The sequence below is a fragment of the Hyperolius riggenbachi genome, chromosome 12 (assembly GCF_040937935.1).
Source record: "Hyperolius riggenbachi isolate aHypRig1 chromosome 12, aHypRig1.pri, whole genome shotgun sequence".
NCBI classification, from domain to species: Eukaryota; Metazoa; Chordata; class Amphibia; order Anura; family Hyperoliidae; genus Hyperolius; species Hyperolius riggenbachi.
In genome coordinates, this window is record NC_090657.1 from 128516764 (window position 1) to 128541927 (window position 25164).

General features: G+C 47.2%; 1 protein-coding gene across 6 annotated transcripts in view; it reads left to right on the top strand.

Moving 5' to 3' along the window:
• Window positions 1-25164, top strand: part of MGAT5B (alpha-1,6-mannosylglycoprotein 6-beta-N-acetylglucosaminyltransferase B) — a 1094162-nt gene that overhangs the window by 187280 nt on the left and 881718 nt on the right. For 5 of the 6 annotated variants that reach the window (XM_068263667.1, XM_068263670.1, XM_068263672.1 and 2 more), the window contains one exon: window positions 8048-8157. The exons of the other annotated variant lie outside the window; for it this stretch is intronic. In XM_068263667.1, coding sequence (XP_068119768.1) covers window positions 8048-8157 — 110 coding nt within the window. The remainder of the gene's footprint in view (window positions 1-8047; window positions 8158-25164) is intronic. 6 annotated transcript variants of the gene reach the window in all.

Consider the following 25164-nt stretch of genomic DNA (forward strand, 5'->3'; position numbering starts at 1 on the left):
CACTTTACAGAGTACAGCCCTGGCCAAAAGTTTTGAGACTAGCAGAACACTTTGTGAAAACTTATATTTTTGACAAACTGCTTTTAGATCTTTGTTTCAGTTGTTTTTGATGTACTGAAATATAATTATAAGCACTTCATACGTTTCAAAGGCTTTTATTGACAATTACATGAGATTTATGCAGAGTCAGTATTTGCAGTGTTGGTCCTTCTTTTTCAGGACCTCTGCAGTTCGACTGGGCATGCTCTCAATCAACTTCTGGGCCGAATCCTGACCGATAGCAACCCATTCTTTCATAATCACTTCTTTGAGTTTCTCAGAATTAGTTTGTTTTTTGTTTGTCCACCTGCCTCTTGAGGAATGATTCTCAATGGTATTAAGATCTGGGGAGATCTGGGGAATTTCCAGGCCATGGATGCAAAATTTCAACGTTTTGGTCCCCGAGCCACTTAGTTATCACTTTTGCCTTATGACACCATGCTCCATCGTGCTGGAAAATGCATTTTTCTTACCAAACTGTTGTTGGATTGTTGGAAGAAGTTGCTGTTGGAGAGTGTTTTGGTACCATTCTTCATTCATGGCTGTGTTTTTTGGCACAATTGTGAGTGAGCCCACTCCCTTGGATGAGAAGCAACCCCACACATGAATGGTCTCAGAATGCTTTACTGTTGGCATTACACAGGACTGATGGTAGCGCTTACCTTTTCTTCTCCTGATAAGCCTTTTTCCAGATGCCCCAAACAATCGGAAAGGGGCTTCATCAGAGAATATGACTTTGCACCATACTTTCTGCAGAAGACCAATCTGTCCCTGATTTTTCTGGTGAGAGAAGTGGCTTCTTTGCTGCCCTTCTTGACACCAGGCCATCTTCCAAAAGTCTTCGCCTCACTGTGCGTGCAGATGCACTCACACCTGCCTGCTGCCATTCCTGAGCAACCTCTGCACTGGTTGCACTCCGATCCCGCAGGTGAATCCTCTTTAGGAGACTATCCTGGCGCTTGCTGGACTTTCTTGGATGCCCTGAAGCCTTCTTAACAAGAATTTAACCTCCTTTCCTTGAAGTTCTTGATGATCCTATAAATTGTTGATTTAGGTGCAATCTTAGTAGCCACAATATCCTTGCCTGTTAAGGAATTTTTATACAACGCAATGATGGCTGCATGCGTTTATTTGCTGGTCACCATGGTTAACAATGGACGATCAATGATTTCAAGCGTCACTCTCATATTTTAACATGTCAAGTTTGCTATTCTGACCCAATCAGCCTGACATAATGATCTCCAGCTCTGTGCTCGTCAACATTCTCACTCGAGTTAACAAGACGATTACTGAAATGATTTCAGCAGGTCCTTTAATGACAGCAATGAAATGCAGTGGAAAGTGTTTTTTGGGATTCAGTTAATTTTCATGGCAAAAAAGGACCATGCAATTCATGAACACTCTTCATAACATTCTGGAGTATATGCAAATTGCTATTATAAAAACGTAAGCCCCTATTTTTCTAATTTTCAATATTTTTGACAGTCTTAAAACTTTTGGCCAGGACTGAACATAGTCATGTCACTGACTGTCCCCAGAGTAGCTCACAATCTAATCCCACCATAGCCATAGTCTAATGTCCTACCATATTATTACTATGTATTTATATAGCGCTGACATCATCTGCAGCACTGTACAGAGTACATAGTCATGTCACTACTGTCCTCAGAGGAGCTCACAATCGAATCCTACCATAGTCATAGTCTAATGTCCTACCATATTATTATGTATTTATATAGCACTGACATCTTCTGCAGCACTTTACTGTCCTCAAAGGATCTCACAATCTACAAATGTGCCACATAAATGCAGTTCAAAGCAGCTGCAGTGATGTTGTGCATCCCCAGCCACCGCAATTCATGCCTTGAGATGTAGTCCATTAATTTACCAGACGGGACATATAGTCACATTTATGGACTATATCTCCCAGCAAGCATTATTATGGCATCCGGTCAGGGGTGCATAATAACACTGCAGCTGCTTTGTTTGTATTGTGTTTCTGCAGTATATGAATAAGTAAGATGGTACCTGTGTAGACCTGGGGCGTTAGAGATCATCATATGTACATAAAGGCTCACAGCTGCCCCCCACAAACACATCATATACAAACCTCCCTTAGAGAGCGGTTTGTGTCAGATTATGATCCTCATGTACCTTTGAAATCAATGGAATCATGATAAAAAAAGCCAGATACTCACCCAAGGAGAGAGAAGGCTCTGGGTCCTATAGAGCCTTCCCTCTTCTCTCCTGGTCCCTGTTACAAAGCTGGCTCCTCCGTAGCACTGTTGGGCGAACACCTGGATGTTCGGGTTCGGGCCGAACAGGCCGAACATGGGCCAGATGTTCGGCATGTTCGGCCCGAACGCCGAACTCAATGGGAGTCAATGGGACCCCCGAACATGCCCATTTTGGGGGCCCTATGGGGTCGCAGGCATAAGGGGGGAGCATGCCCCGGTCGCGGGGGGGGTCGGAAATTCCCCCCACCCCCTCCGCTAGCGCTCCCCCCTCTGCCCGCTTCTCCATACAAAAAGTTTGAAACAAGTTCAATAGTACCTGGCTGGTGGCACTGGCTGGCAGTGGAGTGAGGAGGAGGAGGAGTCCGAGTAGCAGAGTGACGTTGAGGCCGGGCAGCGGGCGGTTCAGCGCTAGTACCCTTGTGGTACTTCCGCCCTTTCTCTGACCTCACGTCCTCTGCGTGATGACGCATACGAGGGTACGCGTGATGCGTACCCTCGTATGCAGAGGACGTGAGGTCAGAGAAAGGGCGGAAGTACCACAAGGGTACTAGCGCTGAACCGCCCGCTGCCCGGCCTCAACGTCACTCTGCTACTCGGACTCCTCCTCACTCCACTGCCAGCCAGTGCCACCAGCCAGGTACTATTGAACTTGTTTAAAACTTTTTGTATGGGGAAGCGGGCAGAGGGGGGAGCGCTAGCGGAGGGGGTGGGGGGAATTTCCGACCCCCCCCGCGATCGGGGCATGCTCCCCCCTTATGCCTGCGACCCCATAGGGGGCATAGGGGGGCAGTATTCGGCCGAACAGGGCCCTGTTCGGCCGAACAGGGGCCCTGTTCGGCCATGTTCGGCCATGCATTCTGCAGTTCGGGCGAACCCCGAACAGTTTGGCCGAACACCACCAGGTGTTCGGCCGAACTCGAACATCACCCGAACAGGGTGATGTTCTGCAGAACCCGAACAGTGGCGAACACTGTTCGCCCAACACTACGTAGCAGCATTCTACCAATTCGGTCAAATTCTGCTGTCTCCGCCGCCGAAGGGAGGCTTTGGATGCCTAAGTGCTCCCCAAGATGTGCTGCCGCATACTGCACATGTACGAGCGCCCTCTGTCGCATGCACAATACATGCACAATATGGAGCCGCCTGTCTTTGGGAGGATCACATTGGAAGTATTGTCTCGCACTCACTAATGGATCAAACCCATAGTCTTTAAGGGGAGTGCGACAGCTGAAAAGAGGGATGACGCCCTCTATGCAGTTGTAATGATCTGCTCTGCTGTCTGCGCAGGCAGGCAGCTTTTTGACCATTTTTCAGGTCTGTATGCTGCAGGTCCCTGGAAAGGAGACCTGTCTTCACTCTGCAAGTTTCAGAGTTGCTGTTCTGGTGAGGGATTTGCATTCACTTATCTGGCTATTGATAGCTCTGGCTCTTTTGAAGGCTTGCAGTATAAATACCATTTCCTCCCAGAATTCCCTGCTGGTCATAAAGGTTTGGTTCTGCTGGACTTACCTTGAGTTACAGCCCCTCTGCTATTGTTTGTTAAATATTGTCTTAGAGTAGTTATCCTTGGGAGTGCACTAGCATTCCTTCTAGCGCAGTCAGGTTGTTTATTATCTGTATTGCCTAGTTCTGTCTTATCTGTTGCGATTGCACTTTCTCCAACGGCGGCTGACAGTGAATCGCTCTGTCTGTTTGGATCGCATTCGCCCTAGCGTTAGAGGCGGTGGATCTCTCTGTATTCTGTCTTGGAGTGTAAGCCAGAGCAGTGGTTGCTACTGGTTGCTCCATCTGTCTGTCTGTTTGGATCACATCCGCCCTAGCGGTAGAGGTGGCGGTTCCTTCTGTACTCTGTCTTGTAGTTAAGCCAGAGCTGCGGTTGCTACTGGTTACTCCTTCTGTCTGTCTTGTCTGGTCCATGCGATGGTACTGTCGCCAGCGGTGGCTGACAGTGAATCGTTCTGTCCGGTTCCTAGATCGCATTCGCCCTAGCGTTAGAGGCGGTGGATCTCTCTTGTCTGAACCTTGGAGTTTAACCTTAGCTGCGGTTGCTACTGGTTACTCCTTCTGTCTGTCTTGTCTGGGACGAACGCTTGCTGTTGTTTGGGTGAGGCAACCGATTAGAAAACGTTCGCGTTCTCTGTTTGTTTTCATTTTTCGTGTTTCATTTGTTAGTCAGGGTTGGTACGCTTTGTCACTGTTGCACTTAACGTGCAGTGACCGTGTGTAGCTAGTCCTGTCTCCTCCTTCGTGTTGGATTACAGTTTATTGGTTCTGTCTTTTTTTTTTTTTTTAATTCTTTTTATTGGTTTTCTTAAAGTGAACGTAAAGTCACAAAAAAAAAATTGAGATGCCAGGAGGTCGCAATAGCAGCATAGGGGGCGATATACAGGCTGGGAACGCGAACAATCACTCGCGTTCCCATGCCTGTCGGCTGGTGACGGCAAAACCGGAAGTGCTCGCCGGCGGGTCTTGGGACATCGGAGCGGAGCTGCGAGGGCACCGATCGTCTGCAGGGGGCTGAGGGAAGCCCCAGGTGAGTTCATCTCGTTTTTTTTTTTTTGTGACTTTAGGTTCTCTTTAAACATAAAAACAGATAAAACAGAGCTCCCACTCAATGACAGTAGATGGAAAACACAATTATACAGATTATATGGCTACATACACAAATTGCGACTCGAGATACAAGTATATATTTATGAGACATCCTGTATAGTTCTATAGAGTCAGTGAAATAAGTTAGAGGACTTTAGGCAAACAGGTACACAGAGGAATTGTACATATGGCAACAATAAGGAGCAAAACAGTCCCACCATACCAAAAATTATTACAGCGTGTCTAAAATGTGTGGATGAACATCTAGATTCTCAACTGCTGACTCTGAGGTGTCTATCCACGTCTTCCACACTTTTTCAAATTTAGCTGGAGACCCCCTACCCATCCATGTTAATTTATACAGAGAAAGAGCGTCATTGATTTCTTCCATAGGTTGGTGGAGGGAGTTGAGGACTGTTTCCATTCTAGAGCAATAGCCTTCTTGGCATAAAACAACAGCAACCTGACAAGTATCGTTTTGTGCTTACTCAAGGTCGTCTACCATACCCAGCAGATAGGCTTTATAGGAGATCACCATAGGTAATTCTAGCACGTCCCTCATTGGTTCTGTCTTTATTCTTCCTATGATCTGTCTTTACTCAGTCTTGTGTCTCTATTAGCAATCGCCACTCTTGCGATTGCTTTCCCACTTGGTCTTCGCTGTTGTGTGTCCACCGTCGCCAGGTGGCGACTAGATTGGTGGACATACATACATTCTGTCTCTGTGCTCACTCTCTCTCTCGAGAGGCTATCTTGCTCTGTATTGCTTCACTTCGTACAACTTCTACCTGGCATCTGTGGCAGTGCAGAGTGTTTATTCCTCTGCACTCCACAGCTCCATCTGCCGGTTGGAATTCCTCTCTACAGGTGCATTTGCACCAAAGCTGGGTTCCCTTTTCTAAGCGCTTGTGGAGGGTTTCCGCAGTGTCAGCGCACATGTTGTGCGCTGACCACGGAGATAATTCCCAATTTTTTACAGCAGTATTCAATAAGGAAGAAAGCTGGCACATCCAAAATAAATCTTTATTCGTTCCATGTAAAAATATGGCCAACGTTTCGGAGCCACGTAGGGCCCCTTTGTCAAGGCAATATTTGCTCTGAGGCAAAGATCTGTTTGTTGCAAAAAAATGCATAGGAATTCGGGAGTCTGGCTCCTCTAAAACACTCGCTGTCAGCGATGTGTATTCATCTGGGGTCAGCAGTAGCCCCCAGACCCCAGATGAATACACATCGCTGACAGCGAGTGTTTTAGAGGAGCCAGACTCCTGAATTCCTATGCATTTTTTTGCACAGCAGCAAACAGTTCTTTGCCTCAGAGCAAATATTGCCTTGACAAAGGGGCCCTAGGTTGCTCCGAAACGTTGGCCATATTTTTGGAACTAATAAAGATTGATTTTGGATGTGCCAGCTTTCTTCCTTATTGTCTTCGGGAGGACCAGGCTCCTGAAGTCCTTCGCGGTGGGCGCTTCCAACGAGGAAGCTAGTGCTGCACCGAAGGGATCGGGAGAGGAGAGGGAAGGCTCTATTGGACCTAGAGCCTTCCCTCTCCAGGTAAGCATCTGGCTTTTTTTTTTAAATCATGACTCCCAAGCCATACAGAGCTCCCTAATGATCCGTTTGAGAAAAGGTAAAGTTTTCTTGTGGGAAAGTAGATATCTGTTACTGATTGGGATGAAGGTCAATCTTTGGTTACGGTTCCTCTTTAAAAGATACTTATGCCATCTCCCAAAGAGCTTTTGAAAATATAAATTGGATCTTCTACCTGGGATTCTGGATACAGTGATCTGCCAACTACAGCCTTGTGCCCCTCTAATTCATGCTGACAGGTGTAGTGAAGAAGCTAGGGGTAGAGAAGAAATGGGGAATATGCTAGTACGGGTCATGCTTCCAGCATTTGATTCACTGCCTGAATTGCCTTGGTTCACATTGCAGATCAAATGACATGTTGACGGAACATATGTTAGATATAGGATAAATTTATTCATGTCCACTGTGAAAGGATCTGCTGTCTACATTGCGGTGAGCAGAACACATCTTTGTGTGGAACACAATAATTGTGGACACCAGACATGTAATTCATAGCATGCTCTAATGCAATGGATACAACAGAGGCAATCTGTGCAAGGGCTTGTGCTATGGACAGGGACAGTGGATCCTCTGTCACCACTCACCAGGCATAACAGTAATCCAATGAAATGTAATCCTAGCCCAACAGAACCTCTGCCTCCTGCCTTCATCCTAGGCTTTTGGAAAGGTGATAACATCACTACTGTTTAAACTGCCAGTGTGCATTGTAGGGGTATTAGGCCACAGTGAGCATATTTCTATTGCCACATAGCATAACTTTAGGTATGCATGTAAGAGTGGCTATGAAGGTGAAATCTAGGATAGAATATTAAGTTATATTATGCACCAGCTTACCTTTAGGCACAATCAATAATAACCAGAATGTCAGCAGAAGATTGCCATTTATGTGTGGACATACTGGTGGGCTGTTCCTGTGTCAATCTCAACATCATTTGTCATTTGTCCATTGTGGCACCTGTACACCACATGCCAGTAACATACTAAATACAGTTAAGTGGTGTGTTCTGGCATACAAGGCAATGCCCCATGAGGGCTTGTTGGAATTACAGTTTATCTTGTATTACTTATGAATGAAATGTGAAAAAATGCTTTTTATCCAATGCAATAATTTACAGGAATTACAATGGCTTATTGGGTGGCCGCCGTGTATACTTCACCAATCCTAGCTTGTAGAGCTATGAATTTGATGCAAATATGCCACTTATTAGTTTTATTTAAATCAGTTTGTTTTATTTATAAATTTACTGCCTTGTAAACAATTTTTTCTTAGTACTGTAAATGAATTGTGTTAGCTAACCATCTAGGTATCTGTGCCCACTATGCTATTTGTAATACTTGTGCATACATGGTTAATTTTTTTAGTCCATATTATTTTGTGGACTTTCATCTCTATAAAACGCAATTACAAAAATGTGAACAAACTAGGGCTTTTAATCCTAACTGATTGAGTGTGGTAAACTGAAATGTGATGCCGTTTCTTGCATAGTAACATTGCTAGTATTGCACAATAAAACTATTTTTTTTTAATCCTATATATGTAATATGTATTAAAGATAACATATATTATCTCAGCATAAGTGTGTGCCTTGCAGTTTGCAGTCAGTAGGTCTGATGGAGAAGATCCAAGCGATTGCTCAGAATGTATCTGACATTGCAGTCAAAGTGGATCAGATCCTGCGGAACAGCCGACTGCGTGGAAAAGGTGAGGTGGTGGTGGTGGGGGGGGGGGGGGGGGGGATTGGTACTTGATGAGCAGGTGGAAATTGTTTTTTTAAAGTCTATTTAAACTTTTGTGTTATGGGGCGTTATGTTTGATGATCCCAAATAACCAGGATATTTTATAGACGAAAACTTAGCACTACCTATTTAAGAAGTGCAAAGCACAATTGTGCCTTTTAAATACATAAGGCATTTTCAAGTTTCCACTTGTGCAAGAGGCATCAACCATATTGCATCACCTGGGGACAGTGGACAGAATATGCCAGTCATTCCTTTTCATCCCTGGATTTCTGATTTATAGCTCAATTATATCACTATTAACCTCTGTACAGATGCTTATTTATTGTCACCCAAAACAATTGTCAGTGATCGTTTTGGATGCTAATTTTAAGAATGATCACTGCTTGACTGTTTGCTGAGCAGCCAATTCTATTCTGTGGTGTGTAGAGGGGGTATGACAATGGTAGACAATAAAAAGATGTGGCTATTTGTATCTAGAGATGGCTCGAACCTCTGATTTTTGGTTTGCGAACCTCGAACGCGAACTTCCGTGAAAGGTCGGTTCGCGCAAACTTTTACTTAGACTTCAATGGGGAGGCGAACTTTGAAAACTAGAAACATTAATTCTGGCCAGAAAAGTGATAGAAAATATGTTTCAAGGGGTCTAACATCTGAGTTTTTGCATGGCGGAGTGGGATACACGCCAAAAGTCCCGGGGAAAAAAATCTGGATTTGAAGCACAGCAGCGTTTTAAGGGCAGAAATCACATTGCAATGCTAAATTGCAGGCATAAAGTGCTTTAAAACATCTTGCATGTGTATACATCAATCAGGTAGTGTAATTAGTGTACTGCTTCACACTGACACCAAACTCACTGTGTAACACACTGCAAACAGCTGTTTGTGTAGTGACGACCTTGCAGGACTGGTGCACACCATGGTGAGAGTGCAGGCCATGGTGGTTTTCAAGCCCATATGGTCGCTGGGCTGTGGTAGCTCAATGATAGAACAACAGTGTGTGTGTGTGTGTGTGTGTGTGTGTGTGTGTGTGTGTGTGTGTGTGTGTGTGGGGGGGGGGGGGGGGGGGAGTCGGGACTGTCTTAGTCTTCGGGCATGCAGTAGCCCTCCGGGATCAATGCCTCATTCATTTTAATAAATGTGAGGTACTGAACACTTTTTTTGACCTAGGCGACTTCTCTTCTCACTGACAATGCCTCCAACTGTGCTGAAGGTCCTTTCTAGGACGCTTGAGGCAGGGCAAGCCAGAAGTTGGATGGCAAATTGTGAAAGCTCTGTCCACAAGTCAAGCCTGCGTACCCAGTAGTCCATCGCTGCTCATGCTGTCGATGGTTCTTTCTTGTTAAAGAAAGTGTACGTCCGGGGAGTCAGGTTCGATTCCGGGCAGGGCCGGGCCGAGGCATAGGCTGGAGAGGCTCCAGCCTCAGGGCGCAGTGTAGGAGGGGGCGCACAATTCATTCAGCTGTCATTCTTAATTGTGTTTAAAGCAGAAAGAAATAAGAAAAGGGGATACATGGCAGTGACTGCAAGCCAGATAACTAGATATTAAGGTGTTGGGGAGGTTGTGGGTCCTGTGGCACCTCTTAGTCTAATAGCAATCAGTGTGTGACGGCTGGGGTGGCAGGGATCGAGGGGCGCACTTTGGTGTCTCAGCCTCGGGTGCTGGAGGACCTTGTCCCGCCTCTGATTCCGGGCCAGAGTGGGAGCCTGAAAAATGGCTACCTCCACACATCCAAGGAAGGCAGCAGGCACGCTTTGGGCAAAGGAGCAGGAACGGCTACCACCACACATCCAAGGAAGGCAGCAGGCACGCTGTGGGCAAAGGAGGAGGAACAGCTACCACACATCCAAGGAAGGCAGCAGGCATGGCATGCAAGTCCCGAGGTAGTGACAAAAAATAACAATACAGGAGGACTTTCGAGGCCCTGCTGTATATGAGACGAATCAACTTTAAATCCTTTAACGAGAATCTGTTATGGAGGGCAAGTCTGCCATCCATTCAAGTGAAAGGTATGCACTGACTGTATAATACAATATTCAGTCACAGATGCAGTGAAAGTTATGCAGTGACTGCAAACAGCTGTTTGTGTAGTACGGCCGTGCTGGACTGGTGTGCACCATGACGAGAGTGCAGGTGATGGCGGCATTCCAGTCCATATGGTCGCCGGGCTGAGGTAGCTGAATGGTGGGGGGGGGAAAGGCTGCGCATCCCTAAACACATGTTGCAATTGAATGGTTAATCGCATAGGCATACACCGCCTCTGCCAGACTGAAAAATGCACGCCCTGCATCCAAGACCAGTGCTAACATTTATTAAACTAGGAGGTACTTTAGCTTCCAATATGGTTTGCATGCAAAGTACATTATACTAGACACTTGCGCCATGGTGAGGCAGACCTCCGGGCAAGTGACCTAACCTAAATTTAAAACCTCGGGAGCAGCTAAGCAGAAAAAATGTGTAACTTACATTTGGTAGAACAGCGAGGAGAACGCCAGCGCATACCACTAAGGCTGCATCTGAAATGACCACCAGCTCAGATAATGCTGCATTCTGACCTTTACTGTTCCCTGTAATGTTCCCTCTTCTATTCCACTCTCTGGCCTTCTAGAATCTGTATAGAAAGAGAACTCTGCACATAATCTTTGACTGAAACACAGGTCACTTTGGCTATCATAAGGACCATACCTTGCAAGACCCTCTAAGGATCTTACACCTACCTTTTCTTAACTTTGTAACTATGTAACTATCAGGTTAGCTGCTCCCAGCCCCTCCTCCTGAGTTTCCTGTTTGCATGATAAGTAGTAGCAGATTTGCATATGATTTGCATCTGAATTGAATGCGAAGTGTGCAGAAAGTCTATATAGGTGCTACACACTGAGCTGGTGGTCATTTCAGATGCAGCCTTAGTGGTATGCGCTGGCGTTCTCCTCGCTGAGGTATCTGAATGACAGAACAGTGACTGTCCAGCCGATCGAATTTGGTCTGTCCACAATGAAGCAATGATCTTCTTATCGTGGGTGTGCCCCCCTGAGACACTCATATAGCCGTCGGTCATCTCTTCATTGTGATACGCAAGCCCCTTCACCGCAGCAAGGTAACAATCACGAAGGGGAATTGGCACATGTACATGCCTTTTGTTTTGTTGCTGCAGCTGCAGTGCAGCCAGAAAAATTAGGCAGGCATGTACACGCACCAGAAAAATTCAGGAATCCGCCTGGTGTCCTGGACCCTGTTGGTGGTGACGGAGAAGGCAGTCAAGCGGCCTGCAGGCAGAGATGCTGTGTGGGGAGCGACTTAGTCTTGGGGCAGGCAGTCAAACGGCGTGCAGGCAGAGATGGTGTGTGTGGGGACTGACTTAGTCTTCGGGCGGGCAGTAGCCCTCCGGGATCCATGCCTCATTCATTTTGATAAAGGTGAGGTACTGAACACTTTTGTGACTTCTCTTCTAAGTGACAATGCCTCCAGCTGCGCTGAAGGTCCTTTCTAACAGGACGCTTGAGGGAGGGCAAGACAGAAGTTGGATGGCAAATTGGGTCAAGTCTGCGCACCCAGTAGTCCAAGGGTTAGTCGCTGCTCACATTGTCTACATCCACACTTAAGGCCAGGTAGTCGGCTACCTGCGGGTCGAGGCGTTGGTGGCGGGTGGATCCAGAAGGGCTAAGGCGAGGCGTTCGACTAAAGAATGTCCGCATGTCCGACATCACCATGGAGCATCCTGTCCTTGCCTGCGTGGACATGGGAGAAAGATTACTAGCAGTGGTACCTTTATCCATTGTGCTGTGACATCACCCTTAAACGCACTGTAAAGCATAGTTGCCAGCTTGTTCTGCAAGTGCTGCATCCTTTCTGCCTTCTGGTGATTTGGAAACCTCTCCGCCACTTTGTGCCTATACCGAGGGTCTAGTAGCGTGGCCACCCAGCACTGCTCATTCCCCTTGAGTTTTTTTATACGGGGGTCCCTCAAAAGGCAGGGCAGCATGAAAGACGCCATCTGCACAAAGTTGGATCCAGACGTACTATCCATCTCCTCTTGCTCTTCCTCAGTGACGTCAGGTAAGTTCTCCTCCTTCCCCCAGCCATGAACAATACCACGGGAACGTTGAGCAGCACAAAGCCCCTTGTGACGCCTGCTGTGGTTGTTCTTCTGCCACCGCCTCCTCCTCCAAAAAAAAAACACCTTCCTCATCATCTTGAGTCTGACTCCTCTTCCCCACATGACTCTTCCTCCTCCCCCCTCTGTGCTGCCGTAGGTGTTGAGGAAACATCTTGTTCTGATGAGAATTGATCCCACAACTCTTCCTCCTCTTCCTGTTCACGCTCATCCACATCTTGATCCACCACTCTACGCACGGCACGCTCCAGGAAGAAAGCATACGGGATCAAGTCGCTGATGGCGCCTTAACTGCGACTCACCATGTTTGTCACCTTGTCAAACGACCGCATGAGCCTGCAGGCATTTTGCATGAGTGTCCAGTTTTTCATCCAGAACATCCCCATCTCCCCAGAATGTGTCCTTCTACTGCAGTTGTAGAGAATACTGGGTGACGGCTTTCTCCTGTTGCATCAGGCAGTCAAACATCAGCAGGGTCGAATTCCAGCGAGTCAAGCTATCGCAAATCAAGCGTCTCACCGGCAAGTTGTTTCTCCGCTGAATATCGGCAAAGCGTGCCATGGCCGTGTAAGACTGCCTGAAATGCCCACACAACTTCCTGGCCTGCCTCAGGACGTCCTGTAAGCCTGGGTACTTAGACACAAATCTCTGAATTACGAGATTGAGCACATGTGCCATGCGGGGTACAGGTGTCAACTTTCCCAAATTCAAAGCCGAAATGAGATTGCTGCCATTGTCACACACCACGTTGCCGATCTCCAGTTGGTGCGGGGTCAGCCACTGATCCACCTGTTTGTTAAGAGCAGCCAGGAGAGCTGCTCCAGTGTGACTCTCCACTTTGAGGCAAAACATGTCTAAGATGGCGTGACACCGTCGTACCTGGCATGCAGCATAGGCCCTGGGGAGCTGGGGCTGTGTAGCTGAAGAGGAGATTGCAGCACCAGTAGAGTTGAACTGCCACTCAGCCAAGGAGGAGGAGGATGACGACAGCGAAGAGGATGTAGCAGGAGGAGAGGAGGTGGCAGAAGGCCTGCCTGCAAGCCGTGGAGGTGTCACAAGTTGGTCTGCTGCACAGCCACGTACTCCCTGCTTGCCAGCGGTCACCAGGTTCACCCAATGGGCTGTATAAGTAATGTACCTGCCCTGACCGTGCTTGGCAGACCAGGCATCCGTGGTCAGATGGACCCTTGACCCAACGCTGTGTGCCAGAGATGACACCACTTGCCTCTCAACTTCATGGTACAGTTTGGGTATCACCTTTTTGGAGAAATAATTGCGGCCTGGTATCTTCCACTGCAGTGTCCCAATGGCCACAAATTTTCGGAAGGCCTCATAGTCCACCAGTGAGCTAACAGTTCTGCCAAGCCAGCTGTCAGACGCCGGGCAAGGGGGTGACTGGCAGACATTGGCTTCTTCCGCTCAAAGATTTCCCTCATGGACACTTGACTGCTGCTGTGGGCAGAGGAGCAGGAACCGTTTAAGGTGAGAGGCGGAGTGGAGGAGGGTGGCTGTGATTGTGAAGGTGCAAGGAAGAAAAAGGCTGAAGATGATGCACTTGAAGAAGGAAGAGGAGAAGGAGGGTGGCTTTTCTTTTGTGCTGCTTTTCCTCTGGTGCTCTTCCCATTGCAGTTTGTGCCTTTTCTCCATGTGCCTTCGTAAGGCAGTTGTCCCTACGCGGCTGTTGGCCTTTCCACGGCTCAATTTTTGGAGGCAGAGAGAACAGATGGCATTGCTCTGATCTAAAACAAACACACTGAAAAATGTCCAAATCGCTGAGCCCCACCTGGGGTGATGGCACTATGGTGGCATCAGCAGCTGACGTTGAAGGGCATGTTGGCTGGCTGTACATAGGTGGTGATACATGGCGCCGGACACTGCCACCAGCTGTTTCTGATGACGAGCTCCCCCTGCTTCTTTCAGGACACGTCTCCTCCTACTCCTCTCTGACGCCCCCTCTGAACTGTCCCCTTGGTCATCTTGTCTCTTAGGTTCCCACGTGGCATCCGTATCATCATAATCATCCTCCCCAGCTTCGCTTGCCTCAGACACCTCATAAACTGCACCAACAGCAGGTACTTCATCATCCTCCTCCTCACACCTTATGTTCATAGTGTCGCCTAACTCAGACATATGAGGTGGTGTAACTTGCTTAGTGCCTTCATCTTGTTGTAACAGTAGTGGCTGTGAATCAGTTAATTCCCCACCAAATAACTCCTGCAAAGTGTCAAATGCAGCGGATGTGGTGCTTGTAGTAGCGCTGGTGACAGCATAAGATGAGGTGTTCTGTGTTAAATAGTCAACCACGTCCTGACAATCTTGGGAGTTGATGGGACGTGCCTTCTTCTGAGCACTGTACTTTGGTCCAGGGCCGCACGAAATCACATCAGCACGACCTCGAACAGACCTGCCGGGTGGCCTTCCTCTGGGTCTGCCTGACTGCCTCAGCCTGTTGTTTTGTCCATATCAGGGGGGGGGATGAAATGAAAGGTATGCACTGAATACAATGTGCAGTCACACAAGTGCAGTGAAAGGTATGCAATGACTGGTATTACAAATTTGCAGCTGTCACACACACAGGTACCGTGAACAGGTGCAGTGACACTGTGTGCGGTCACGTAGGTAGGTAGGTGCACTGTTTAACAGGTATATGTGATTGGTATTACAAATGTGCACCTGTCACACACACACAGGTACCGTGAACAGGTGAAGTGACACTGCGTGCACTCATGTAGGTAGGTGGGTGCACTGAACAACAGGTAGGTATATGCAGTGATGGGTATTACAAATGTGCAGCTGTCACACACACACACACACAGGTACCGAGAACAGGTGCAGTGACACTGCGTGTGGTCATGTAGGTAGGTAGGTGCACTGAACAACAGGTAGGTATATGCAGTGATGGATATTACAAATTTGCAGCTGTCACACACACACACAGACACAGGTACCATGAACATGTGCAGTAACTGGTGGTATTCAATATCACACTGCGTGCGCTCACATGTGCACCTGTCACACACACAGGTACCGTGAACAGGTGCAGTGGCACTGCGTGCGGTCACGTAGGTAGGTGGGTGGGTGCACTGAACAGGTAGGTATATGCAGTGATGGGTATTACAAATGTGCAGCTGTCACTCACACAGGTAGTCACTGAATGTGCTGGGCCTGGCAGTGGCACAGTAGGAATTACCAAGGGGCCAAGGTCCAGCAGCTGCGACTGACTGACAGGGCTGTATATGCAACACAAGTGTCTGTGGGACACACACACACAAAAAAATAGATCACAAGAACAACATTGGCTCTCAAAAGAGCTGTTGAGGATGAGGAGTGCTTTTTAGCAATAAGTATCAGCAAGAAAGAGGAACCTAACAAGCCTTACTAAGCTTTCCCTAATGTCTCTGCAGCACCTCTCCCTTCTCTAATTACTGCAGCCACACGAGTGAGTGAAATGGCTGATGCTGCATGCTTTTTATAAGGGCTGGGGGGTGGGGATCCAGGAGGGAGTGTAGCCTGATTGGCTACCCTGTGCCTGCTGACTGTGATGTATAGGATCAAATCTGACCCTAATGATGTAGTATAGGGGGCGGGTCTAACCGCCATAAAGTTCGCGTTCATTCACGAACGCGAACCACTGAAGTTTGCATGAATAAGTTCGCGGGTGAACCGTTTGGGCCATCTCTTTGTGTCTGCTGTTTTGTTTATGCTAAAGATGACCTGTACTGTTAGGTGTCCATGTGAGATTATTACAAAATATTATCCAGGATGATGAAAAATTAGTATCTGTACTTAGGTTTAGTACTACAGAGATATATAACCCAGCTATGGTAGATTTGCCTTGGCAAGTGGTAGCCATGCAACACCCCTCTCCAGGGCAGCCATCAGGGGGGGACAACTGACACTGTAGTGAGGGGCCCTTCTCTCCCACCCCCCCCTCCCGTAAATCGCTATAAGGGCCGAATTAGCTAGCTGCGGGCCTGTGGCTCACTAACCAGCACACCGCATTCCAGTACTGAGAAAAGAGTGACATCAGCGCTTGAACGTGGGGAGCAGATAAGTGAGCCTGCTACTATACTCTCCTGGGGAACTACTGTATACCTGGCTACCTATACTGGGGGCACCTATGCCAGGATACCTATACTGGGTGCACCAGGAAGTAAAGAAGGGGACAAAAGAGGACGGATCAAGGATATGAATGGACCTACAAGTCCCTATCTAATTTGTTAACTGGGGGCTACCTGTATTTTGCTAGTATTTGTCTCCACCCACACCATGCCATGGTCAAGCCCACTTTTTGCCGCATCATGCTGTGCATGCCGCTTTCTTCAGTGTTGAGCCATGCACATTTTTCGCCGCAGCGCACTTCCCACATGGACATGGGGGCGGTCGCAGCAACCAGTGGGTGATTAGATACTTTAGTTCGATTATTCCATTCGATCGAATATAAATATTTTTCCAACATGTCTGATCGGATTTTTATTGAAAAAACAGGATAATCGTTTGTTTTTCTTGATCGAAAAAAAAAAAAAGATACAGATGTTCTATGAATTAGCAGGGTTGGATGTAAAGCTAGCATGCATTGACATTAAGAAGTTATATACTTATTCTAGAGTGATGCATTATGGGTGTTTCTTTGTGATCACGTGAAGAGAAACCTGCAAACTTATCTTGCTTAAAAATTAATTTTTAGTGACCGCTATTTTTATGTATTTAGATATATAGCGGTAAAATCTTCTGCACTGCTTTACAGATTACACCGTCTTGTTACTAACTGACCTACAGAGGGTCTCATAGTTTTATCCCTAACACAGTCCTATGGCCATCATAGTTTCAAATCAAGGGGAAGCCAATTAACTTATTTTGTATGTTTTTGGGATGTTGCCCAGAGGAAACCCATGCAAACAAGGGGCAAATATACAAATTCCATGTAGATATTGTCTGGGTCCAGATTCGAATGCCAGACCCAATGCTTTCTGAATTAGTTTCTTATTCTATATACATTTTTTCCTTCCAGAAGCTAGTCAGCTGAAAACCATGTTGAAATGAACAGGTCTGTAAATCTGTTCATCCTCTCTGTTAACACTCTCTTCATCCTAACAAATGAGATGTGATGCTGTCTGCTTGCCTTTGTGCACGGAGACAAGACAGCTGCTCAGTGTATTTGGGAAGGATCCATACTATAAGCGCTTCTGTGAGAGCTTGCGTTTGATTAGCGCTTGCTGAGCGCTTGTTAAAAAATCACTCCCATTCACTTTCATTAAAATAGTGGTAAAAATCACAGCTATGGCTGTGATTGCGTATGTGAAAAACATATGCGATCTCTGCTATTTGTACCGCAATTTTAATTAAAGTGAATGGGAGCAATTTTTTAACAAGCGCTCAGCAAACTCTAATATAAATTGAACTAGCCAACCCGCGTCGTAGCATACGCCGCATCTATCTATCTATCTAATAGAGTACGTGCCTCAACCTTGAAGCAAGAAGAAGTAGGCTTTCCATGAGAAAATGTATGCGTGCTCAAACACCAAGTTTAACCCTAGCAAGTCTGGCTTTGCAAATCCGGCCTAATTGGCTATTCATGAGGCAATGCTCATGCAAATATGCATTTGCTTTCGCATGCCAAACTATGCAGGGTCCAAAAATCAATACCGCAAAGCGATCGCCCTGCGGGTATTAGTTCATGCTACATTAGCACTATCCAGGAGCGCCACGGGGAGGATTCCGAATGCCCCCATACAACCGGGGGACTGCGGGGTCCCAGGCTCTCTTACTGCCTGGGAACCACAGCGGCACCCCGGAGGGGGAGGCTGGGTGGCGCAGCTGCACCCCCCCCCCCAAGTGTGGTGAGCCATCCGCACCCACCTCCCAATATTAAAAACAGGCACTTACCTTAACGTCCATTGCGTTCTGCAACATGCACATTAACTTGGGGGCACCACATGAGAAAGGAGTGAAGCATGGGTCACCTCGAGCTTTATAGCTCAAGGCTGGCTCACATACAACACTCTGGGGTGGGGGGAGGACAGGCGCAGACAACTCACTCCAGGGCTCACACCACCAGAGCAAGCCATCCACCACCTGCCTCCAAAGGATACAACTGCAAAAAATGCTTTCCATGAGAAAAATTTTGCGTGCTCAAACACCAAGTTTAACCCTAGCAAGTCTGGCTTTCCAAATCTGGCTTATTGGCTATTCATGAGGCAATGCTCATGCAAATATGCATTTGCTTTCGCATGCCAAACTATGCAGGGTCAAAAAACCAATACTGCAAAGTGCTCTCTCGCTGCCTGGGAACCACAGCGGCACCCCGGATTGGGAGGCTGGGTGGCGCAGCCGCCCCCCCCAAGCGTGGCCAGCGCTGGGGAGAGCCGTCCGCACCCACCTCCTAATATTAAAAACAGCCACTTACCTTAACGTCCATTGGGTTCTGCTACATGCGCATTAATTTTCTCATGGAAAGCATTTTGTGCAGTTTGTATCCTTTGGAGGCAGGTGGTGGATGGCTTGCTCCGGTGGTGTGAACCCTGGAGTGAGTGTGCCTGTCCTCCCCCCCCCCCCCCCCCCCCCCCCTCTGGAGTGCTGTATGTGAGCCAGCCCTGAGCTCTAAAGCTCGGGGTGACCCATGCTTCTCTCCTTTCTCATGTGGTGCCCCCAAATTAATGCGCATGTAGCAGAACGCAATGGACGTTAAGGTAAGTGCCTGTTTTTAATATTGGGAGGTGGGTGCAGACGGCTCTCCCCGGCGCTGGCCACACTTGGGGGGGGGGGGGGGGGGGGGGTCGTCCACGCCACCCAGCCTCCCCCTCCGGGGTGCCGCTGTGGTTTCCAGGCAGTGAGAGAGCCTGGGACCCTGCGGTCCCCCCAGTTGTATAAAAAGGGGGCATTGGGAATCCTCTCCGTGTCGCTCCTGGAGGCCTGGAGCACACCAAAAACTGCTAGCAGATTCGCAAAATGCTAGCAGATTTTGAAACGCTTTCTCTTATTTTTCTGTAGCATTTCACCTAGCATTTTGCGGTTTTGTAAAGCGTTTTTGGTGTAGTAGATTTCATATATTGTTACAGTAAAGCTGTTACTGAACAGCTTCTGTAACAAAAACGCCTGAAAAACCGCTCTGAACTGCCGTTTTTCAGAGCGGTTTGCGTTTTTCCTATACTTTACATTGGAGGCAGAAACGCCTCCGCAATCCAAAAAATGCCTCACCTCGGGAGTATGCGTTTCAGCAAAATGCCTCCCGCTCTGGTGTGCACCAGCCCATTGAAATACATTACCCAAGCGTATCCGCAGCCGCAAGTGGATCGCAAAACGCTGCCGAACCGCTCTGGTGTGCTCTAAGCCGGATAGTGCTAATGTAGCATGTAGCAGGATGACTGCTTTGTGGTATTAGTTTGTGCATGCATTTGCATGAGCATTGCCTCATGAATAGCCAATTAGGCCAGATTTGCAATGTCAGACTTGCTAGGGTAAGGCCTCTTTTCCATGGACTGTGAATAGGCAGTGAAATGGCTCTCAAACTCTCACAACTGCTCACTGCTGCCTGGTAACTGCTCACTGCTGCCTGGTAACTGCTTGCTGCTGCCTGGTAACTGCTTGCTGCTGCCTGGTAACTGCTTGCTGCTGCCTGGTAACTGCTTGCTGCTGCCTGGTAACTGCTTGCTGCTGCCTGGTATCTGCTCACTGCTGCCTGGTAACTGCTTGTTGCTGCCTGGTATCTGCTCACTGCTGCCTGGTAACTGCTTGCTGAGCACACAGTTCAACAGTCCGTGGAAAAGAGGCCTTAAACTTGGTGTTTGAGCACGCATAAATTTTCTCATGCAAAGTACTTCTTCTTCTTGTTTGAAGGTTGAGGCACTTAGTCTATTATATATATATAGATAGATAAACATATATTTGTATAGAAATCAGTTATCTTTTAGGAAGTATTTGATCCTGATAAATAGTATTTTAAGTTTTAAATACAGTATATTTTCTAATTTATTAAGGCACTACAATTTCTGGTGAACCTAACAGTGAGGTTAATGCAATTTACAGTGTTTTTAAATGGTTTTAAGTTTTCATTACCTGTGTAGTCCTCTTCCCCTCTCAGGCTTGTTTTAGAGATTTAACTAAATACACAAAGCAGCTGTCTTGTGTGCACAGCTGGGCCAAGGAAAAGGCTGGATAGACTCCAGCCACTAGGTGCACGGCTGAGAGGGAAGGGGGGGGGGAGGGGTCCTGATATCTATTCTCCCCCTCCTTGGGCCCCCTTCCTGCTATAGTGCAGCAGGTAGGCTCACTGATTGCAAAGGAGGGGCACGTAGCTGAACAGGAAAGGAGTGGAGCTTGTGAGTGGCAATCAGCGGGTGGGAGACACCCAGTGGGATGTGACCCAGGTGGGCAACAGGAAGAGTCAGAAGTGACCCAGCTGGTTAGAAGATGATGTGGGTACTTCCCGATCAGAGGAGCAAGTTTGAAAATAAGGAAATCTTCCAGAAACTGAACCGATAGTGTGAGGTGAGAGGAAATAAACCAAGAGGATACTGAGCTGCTGCTGAGCCTACAGAAGACTGGTGGGTCAGCGCTGGGGGGAGAGATGAACAGAGGTTAGGGAGGGTATCCTATTATGTAGTGACTGGAGCAGGACACTTTTTTAAATATAGGTATCAGGAGTGGAAGGAGGTACAGTTTATTCTGGCGTATAAGAACCCTTGAAAATCATCTGAAAAGTCAGGGCTCGTCTTATACGCAGCACGGTGGCGTAGTGGTTAGCTCTCTCGCCTTGCAGCACTGGGTCCCTGGTTCGAATCCCAGCCAGGGCACTATCTGCAAAGAGTTTGTATGTTCTCTCCGTGTCTGCATGGGTTTCCTCCGGGCACTCCGGTTTCCTCCCACATTCCAAAAACATACGGATAAGTTAATTGGCTCCCCCTAAAAATTGGCCCTAGACTACAGTACTTACACTACATAATATAGACATATGGCAATGGTAGGGATTAGATTGTGAGCTCCTTTGAGGGACAGTTAGTGACAAGATATATATATACACTGTACAGCGCTGCGTAATATGTCGGCGCTATATAAATACTAAATAATAATAATAATAAAATACGCTGGGTGTCATTGATGCTGGGTGATACGCCCTATCCTGATACAGACTCTCAGATCTCGCTGCTGAGGACTGCAGTGAAGTGGCATAGGCGCACATGTGCGAGATCTGAGAGGCAGAGAAGGAGGTAAATAGTATACAAGGGTGGGACAGAAGGGTGAAAGAGGCGTGTTTTATGGGCACAGCATGATCTATTCTTCCATACCACTCTGATAAACAGGTAGACAAGGAGACCTGACCAATCCACTTAGGGAGAGGGAGAGTTGACCAATCCAACCAGTCAATCGCCTATATACTGGGCACCACTTACAGTACAGCACCAGTATCTGTTCATACATAGCACTAGTATATGATTTTTTTCATTTTTATTTGGTGTGCGTTGGAAGAGAGGGGTAGTTTTGTACGGCGAGTATATCCCAAACTCTATCTTTTAACTGGAAAAGTTGGGGGGTTGTCTTATACGCCCTGTCGTCTTATACGCCGGAATATACGGTATTAATATTGGAGAGAGAAATTAGAGAGGGTATCCTGTCATGTAGGGACTGGGAAAGGGACTGGAGGGGAAAACAAGTGAATAGAGGGGGTTAGGAGTGAATCTGGGGACTATAGTATATTGGTGAGAGTAAATGGAAGGTATATCATGTCATATATGGAGGAGAGAAAATCTTGTGAGTAGAGGAAATATAATAAATCATTGAGTGCATTTATTTTTATGGAATGATTCATATTAAAATTTAAGTTTTGCTGTCTAAAGCAATGTGCACAACTGCTCTGTAGTGATTCAGACTCTTTTTCTCTAGCTATTATACTGTGAAGGAGGGCTGCCTAATACTGTATGGGGGCACATCTGGCCAGTGGAGGGGGGATTCCTCATACATTGTAGGGACACACCTGGCTATTATATTGTGGAGGGGGGTACTTAGTACCAGGGGCACTGGGGAAGGGGGCTGCAAAACACTGAGGGCACATCTGGCTAGTTAACCTGGGGTGGGGGGCTGCATAATACTGAGGCTACATCTTGTGATCTATGCTGGGGAGGAGTAGCTGCCTAATATTGGTGGCAAATCTAGCTGTCTTGTGTTTAAACAGTTATGCTGGGAATACACGGCTCGATTTTGAGCCATTAAGATGGCTCAATAGATAATTTCCGACATGTCCGTTCTCCCGCCCGATCGTTTCACCGCTCGATTCCGGATTGAAGTGAATGGAAAAAGATAAGAAAACGAGTGGAATAGAATAGAATTGACTGCCGAATCGAGTGGGGAAATGATCGAGCGGGGGAATCGAGCGGCAAAATTGCGCTTTGTATACCCAGCATCAGACATGACTCATCAGAAGGGGCTTGGTGAAAAGGGAGTAAGCAGAGAGGCTGGGCAGAGCTGCAGATCCAACACAGTTTTCAGCTGACTGGATTAGAAAAAAAGTTTTACAGGCTAAGGATTAGCAACAGTACTTAATGGACATAGTAGTAGATTTATCTAATTGAATCTACTCGGATATACTTGGATCTACTAACGTTTAACCACTTCACCTTTAAGGGTTTTCCCCTTAACCTCCCTGCCATTCTAATTATTTGCTGCGCACGGCAGGGAGGGTGTTTTTTTGCATTTTTATTTATTTTTTAGCATGTAGCTAGCCTAGCGCTAGCTACATGCTTCCCCCCTCCCTGCGGCGTCCCCCCGTATGCGCCGATCGCCGCGGCGCATATGCCCATCCGGAAATCCCGTCACCATGGCGATGGGCGCGATGACGTCACCGACGTCGTGACGTCAGAGGGAGTCCCGATCCACCCCTCAGCGCTGCCTGGCACTGATTGGCCAGGCAGCGCACGAGTCTTGGGGGGGGGCACCCTCTGATGCGGCGGGTAGGGGCGGATCGGCGTGGAGCGGCGGCAATCGTAAGTGACACGCAGCTAGCAAAGTGCTAGCTGCGTGTATAAAAAAAAATTATGCAAATCGGCCCAGTAGGGCCTGAGGAATCCTCCTCGGCAGGTTACCCCGGGCTGAGCTCGGGATAACCGGCAAGGAGGTTAAACACCAGAGCAATTTTTACATTTCATCTCTGTGTCCATTCATTCGGCATTACAATGATATATACATTGGGTTTTTTTGCCCCAAATTATGTTTTCTTTGGGTGGTACTTTTTTGTAAGGCTAGGTCCACACTGGTCCATTCAGGATCGGATCAGTGTCAAACGGATCTGTTTTTCTAACCCCCCCCCCCCCCTTTCCGTTTTTCAAGAAATGCATTTTTGTAGCATACGTTTCCAGTCCGTGGAAACATATGCCCAGCCGAGGGGGGAGGGGCTGCCACCATGCTGGAGGGATATCGCAGGCAGGACGGGGGTGGCAGCAGTCTGTGGGGAGGGGGGACGCCCGCCCCTCTCCCTCACCTGGGTCCCCCATCCACGTTACCCCCTCTAGCTACATGCCGCAAAACTTGTTAAAATGTATAGCGGTGGCGAGCGTGGGGCTTACCTTCTCCTCCCACTTACTTCGCTTGCCGTGTCACTGCCTCCAATGCTGCTCTCCGAAGTATAGAGGGTGGCATTGCAGGCAGTGACGCGGTGAGCGGAGGAAGTGGAGAGAAGGTAAGCTTCCCACTTGCCGCCGCTATACATTGTAACAAGGTTTGCGGCATGTAGCTGGAGGGGCAGCGGGGACCCAGGTGAGGGGGGACGCCCCCACTTCCCACTGACCACTGCCACCCTGTCCTGCCTGCTATACCCCTCCAGCATGTTGGCTGCCTCTCCCCCCACAGCTGGGCATACAGTTCCATGGACTGGAAACGTAGACTACAAAAATGCATTTCTGGAAATGTGGGGGGGAAAAAAAAGTTCAGAAAAACAGATCCATTTGAAACAGATCCGATCCTGAACGGACCAGTGTAGAGTTTTATTTTATATGCATTTTAAAATGAATAAGAAGAAAAAAAGAAAAACAAATCATCATTTCTCAAAACTCACACTTTTTATTTGTTCATTTTTCCCAGTTATAACACGATTTAAATTATGTCCCTAGTACAATGCATAGCGACAATATTATGGCCCATATGCAATTCACTTTTTCACCCGAGTTTTCTCCTAGGAGATAATTTTTCATCTTCTATTTAAAACAACTTTCCAGCACTTTTCAACTAAAAAAGTATGAAAAAGTACTTGAAAAGGTACTATCAAAATTATTTTGAATATTTTCTTGCTTGCTGATGGCTTAAAATGCATTTTATTGACAAATTTAAAAATATCACCTAGGAGAAAAAGTAAATTGCATATGGCCCTATATGTGGAAATAAAGGTGTATTGCTTCCATTATGTGATTTTGGGTAATAATGTAAGCCCTTATTTGCAAAAAATAACGATAATATACCATCGTAGCATACATATTTTAAAAGCGAAGTTCCTAATGTAACACTTTGTTTTGTCCGTACTTTTTTCCCCTGTTATATGGGGGCAGAGAGGGAGCATAATGAATTAATGGGCTTGTTATAGGGATATGAAATGTATATTTATTTTTATTGTAATATTCTTTTTGGCCACAAGTTGTCCCCACACATTTTCCTGTCTGGTTAGAATGCAGATCAAGCGTTCCAGCCCATGGGAAATGACACTGACTTTACAATAGAATGGTTACTCTTGCAAGTTGCAACAGCAATCATTTCAATTTAAACGCTTGGACTGGGTTTTCTATTCCCCAATCTGTGCACTACCACAGGGGGCCACATGCATGCAATGGGAGTGCACAAACAGGAATGGGGATCTATACCCCTGGGAGCTCAAGTGAGACT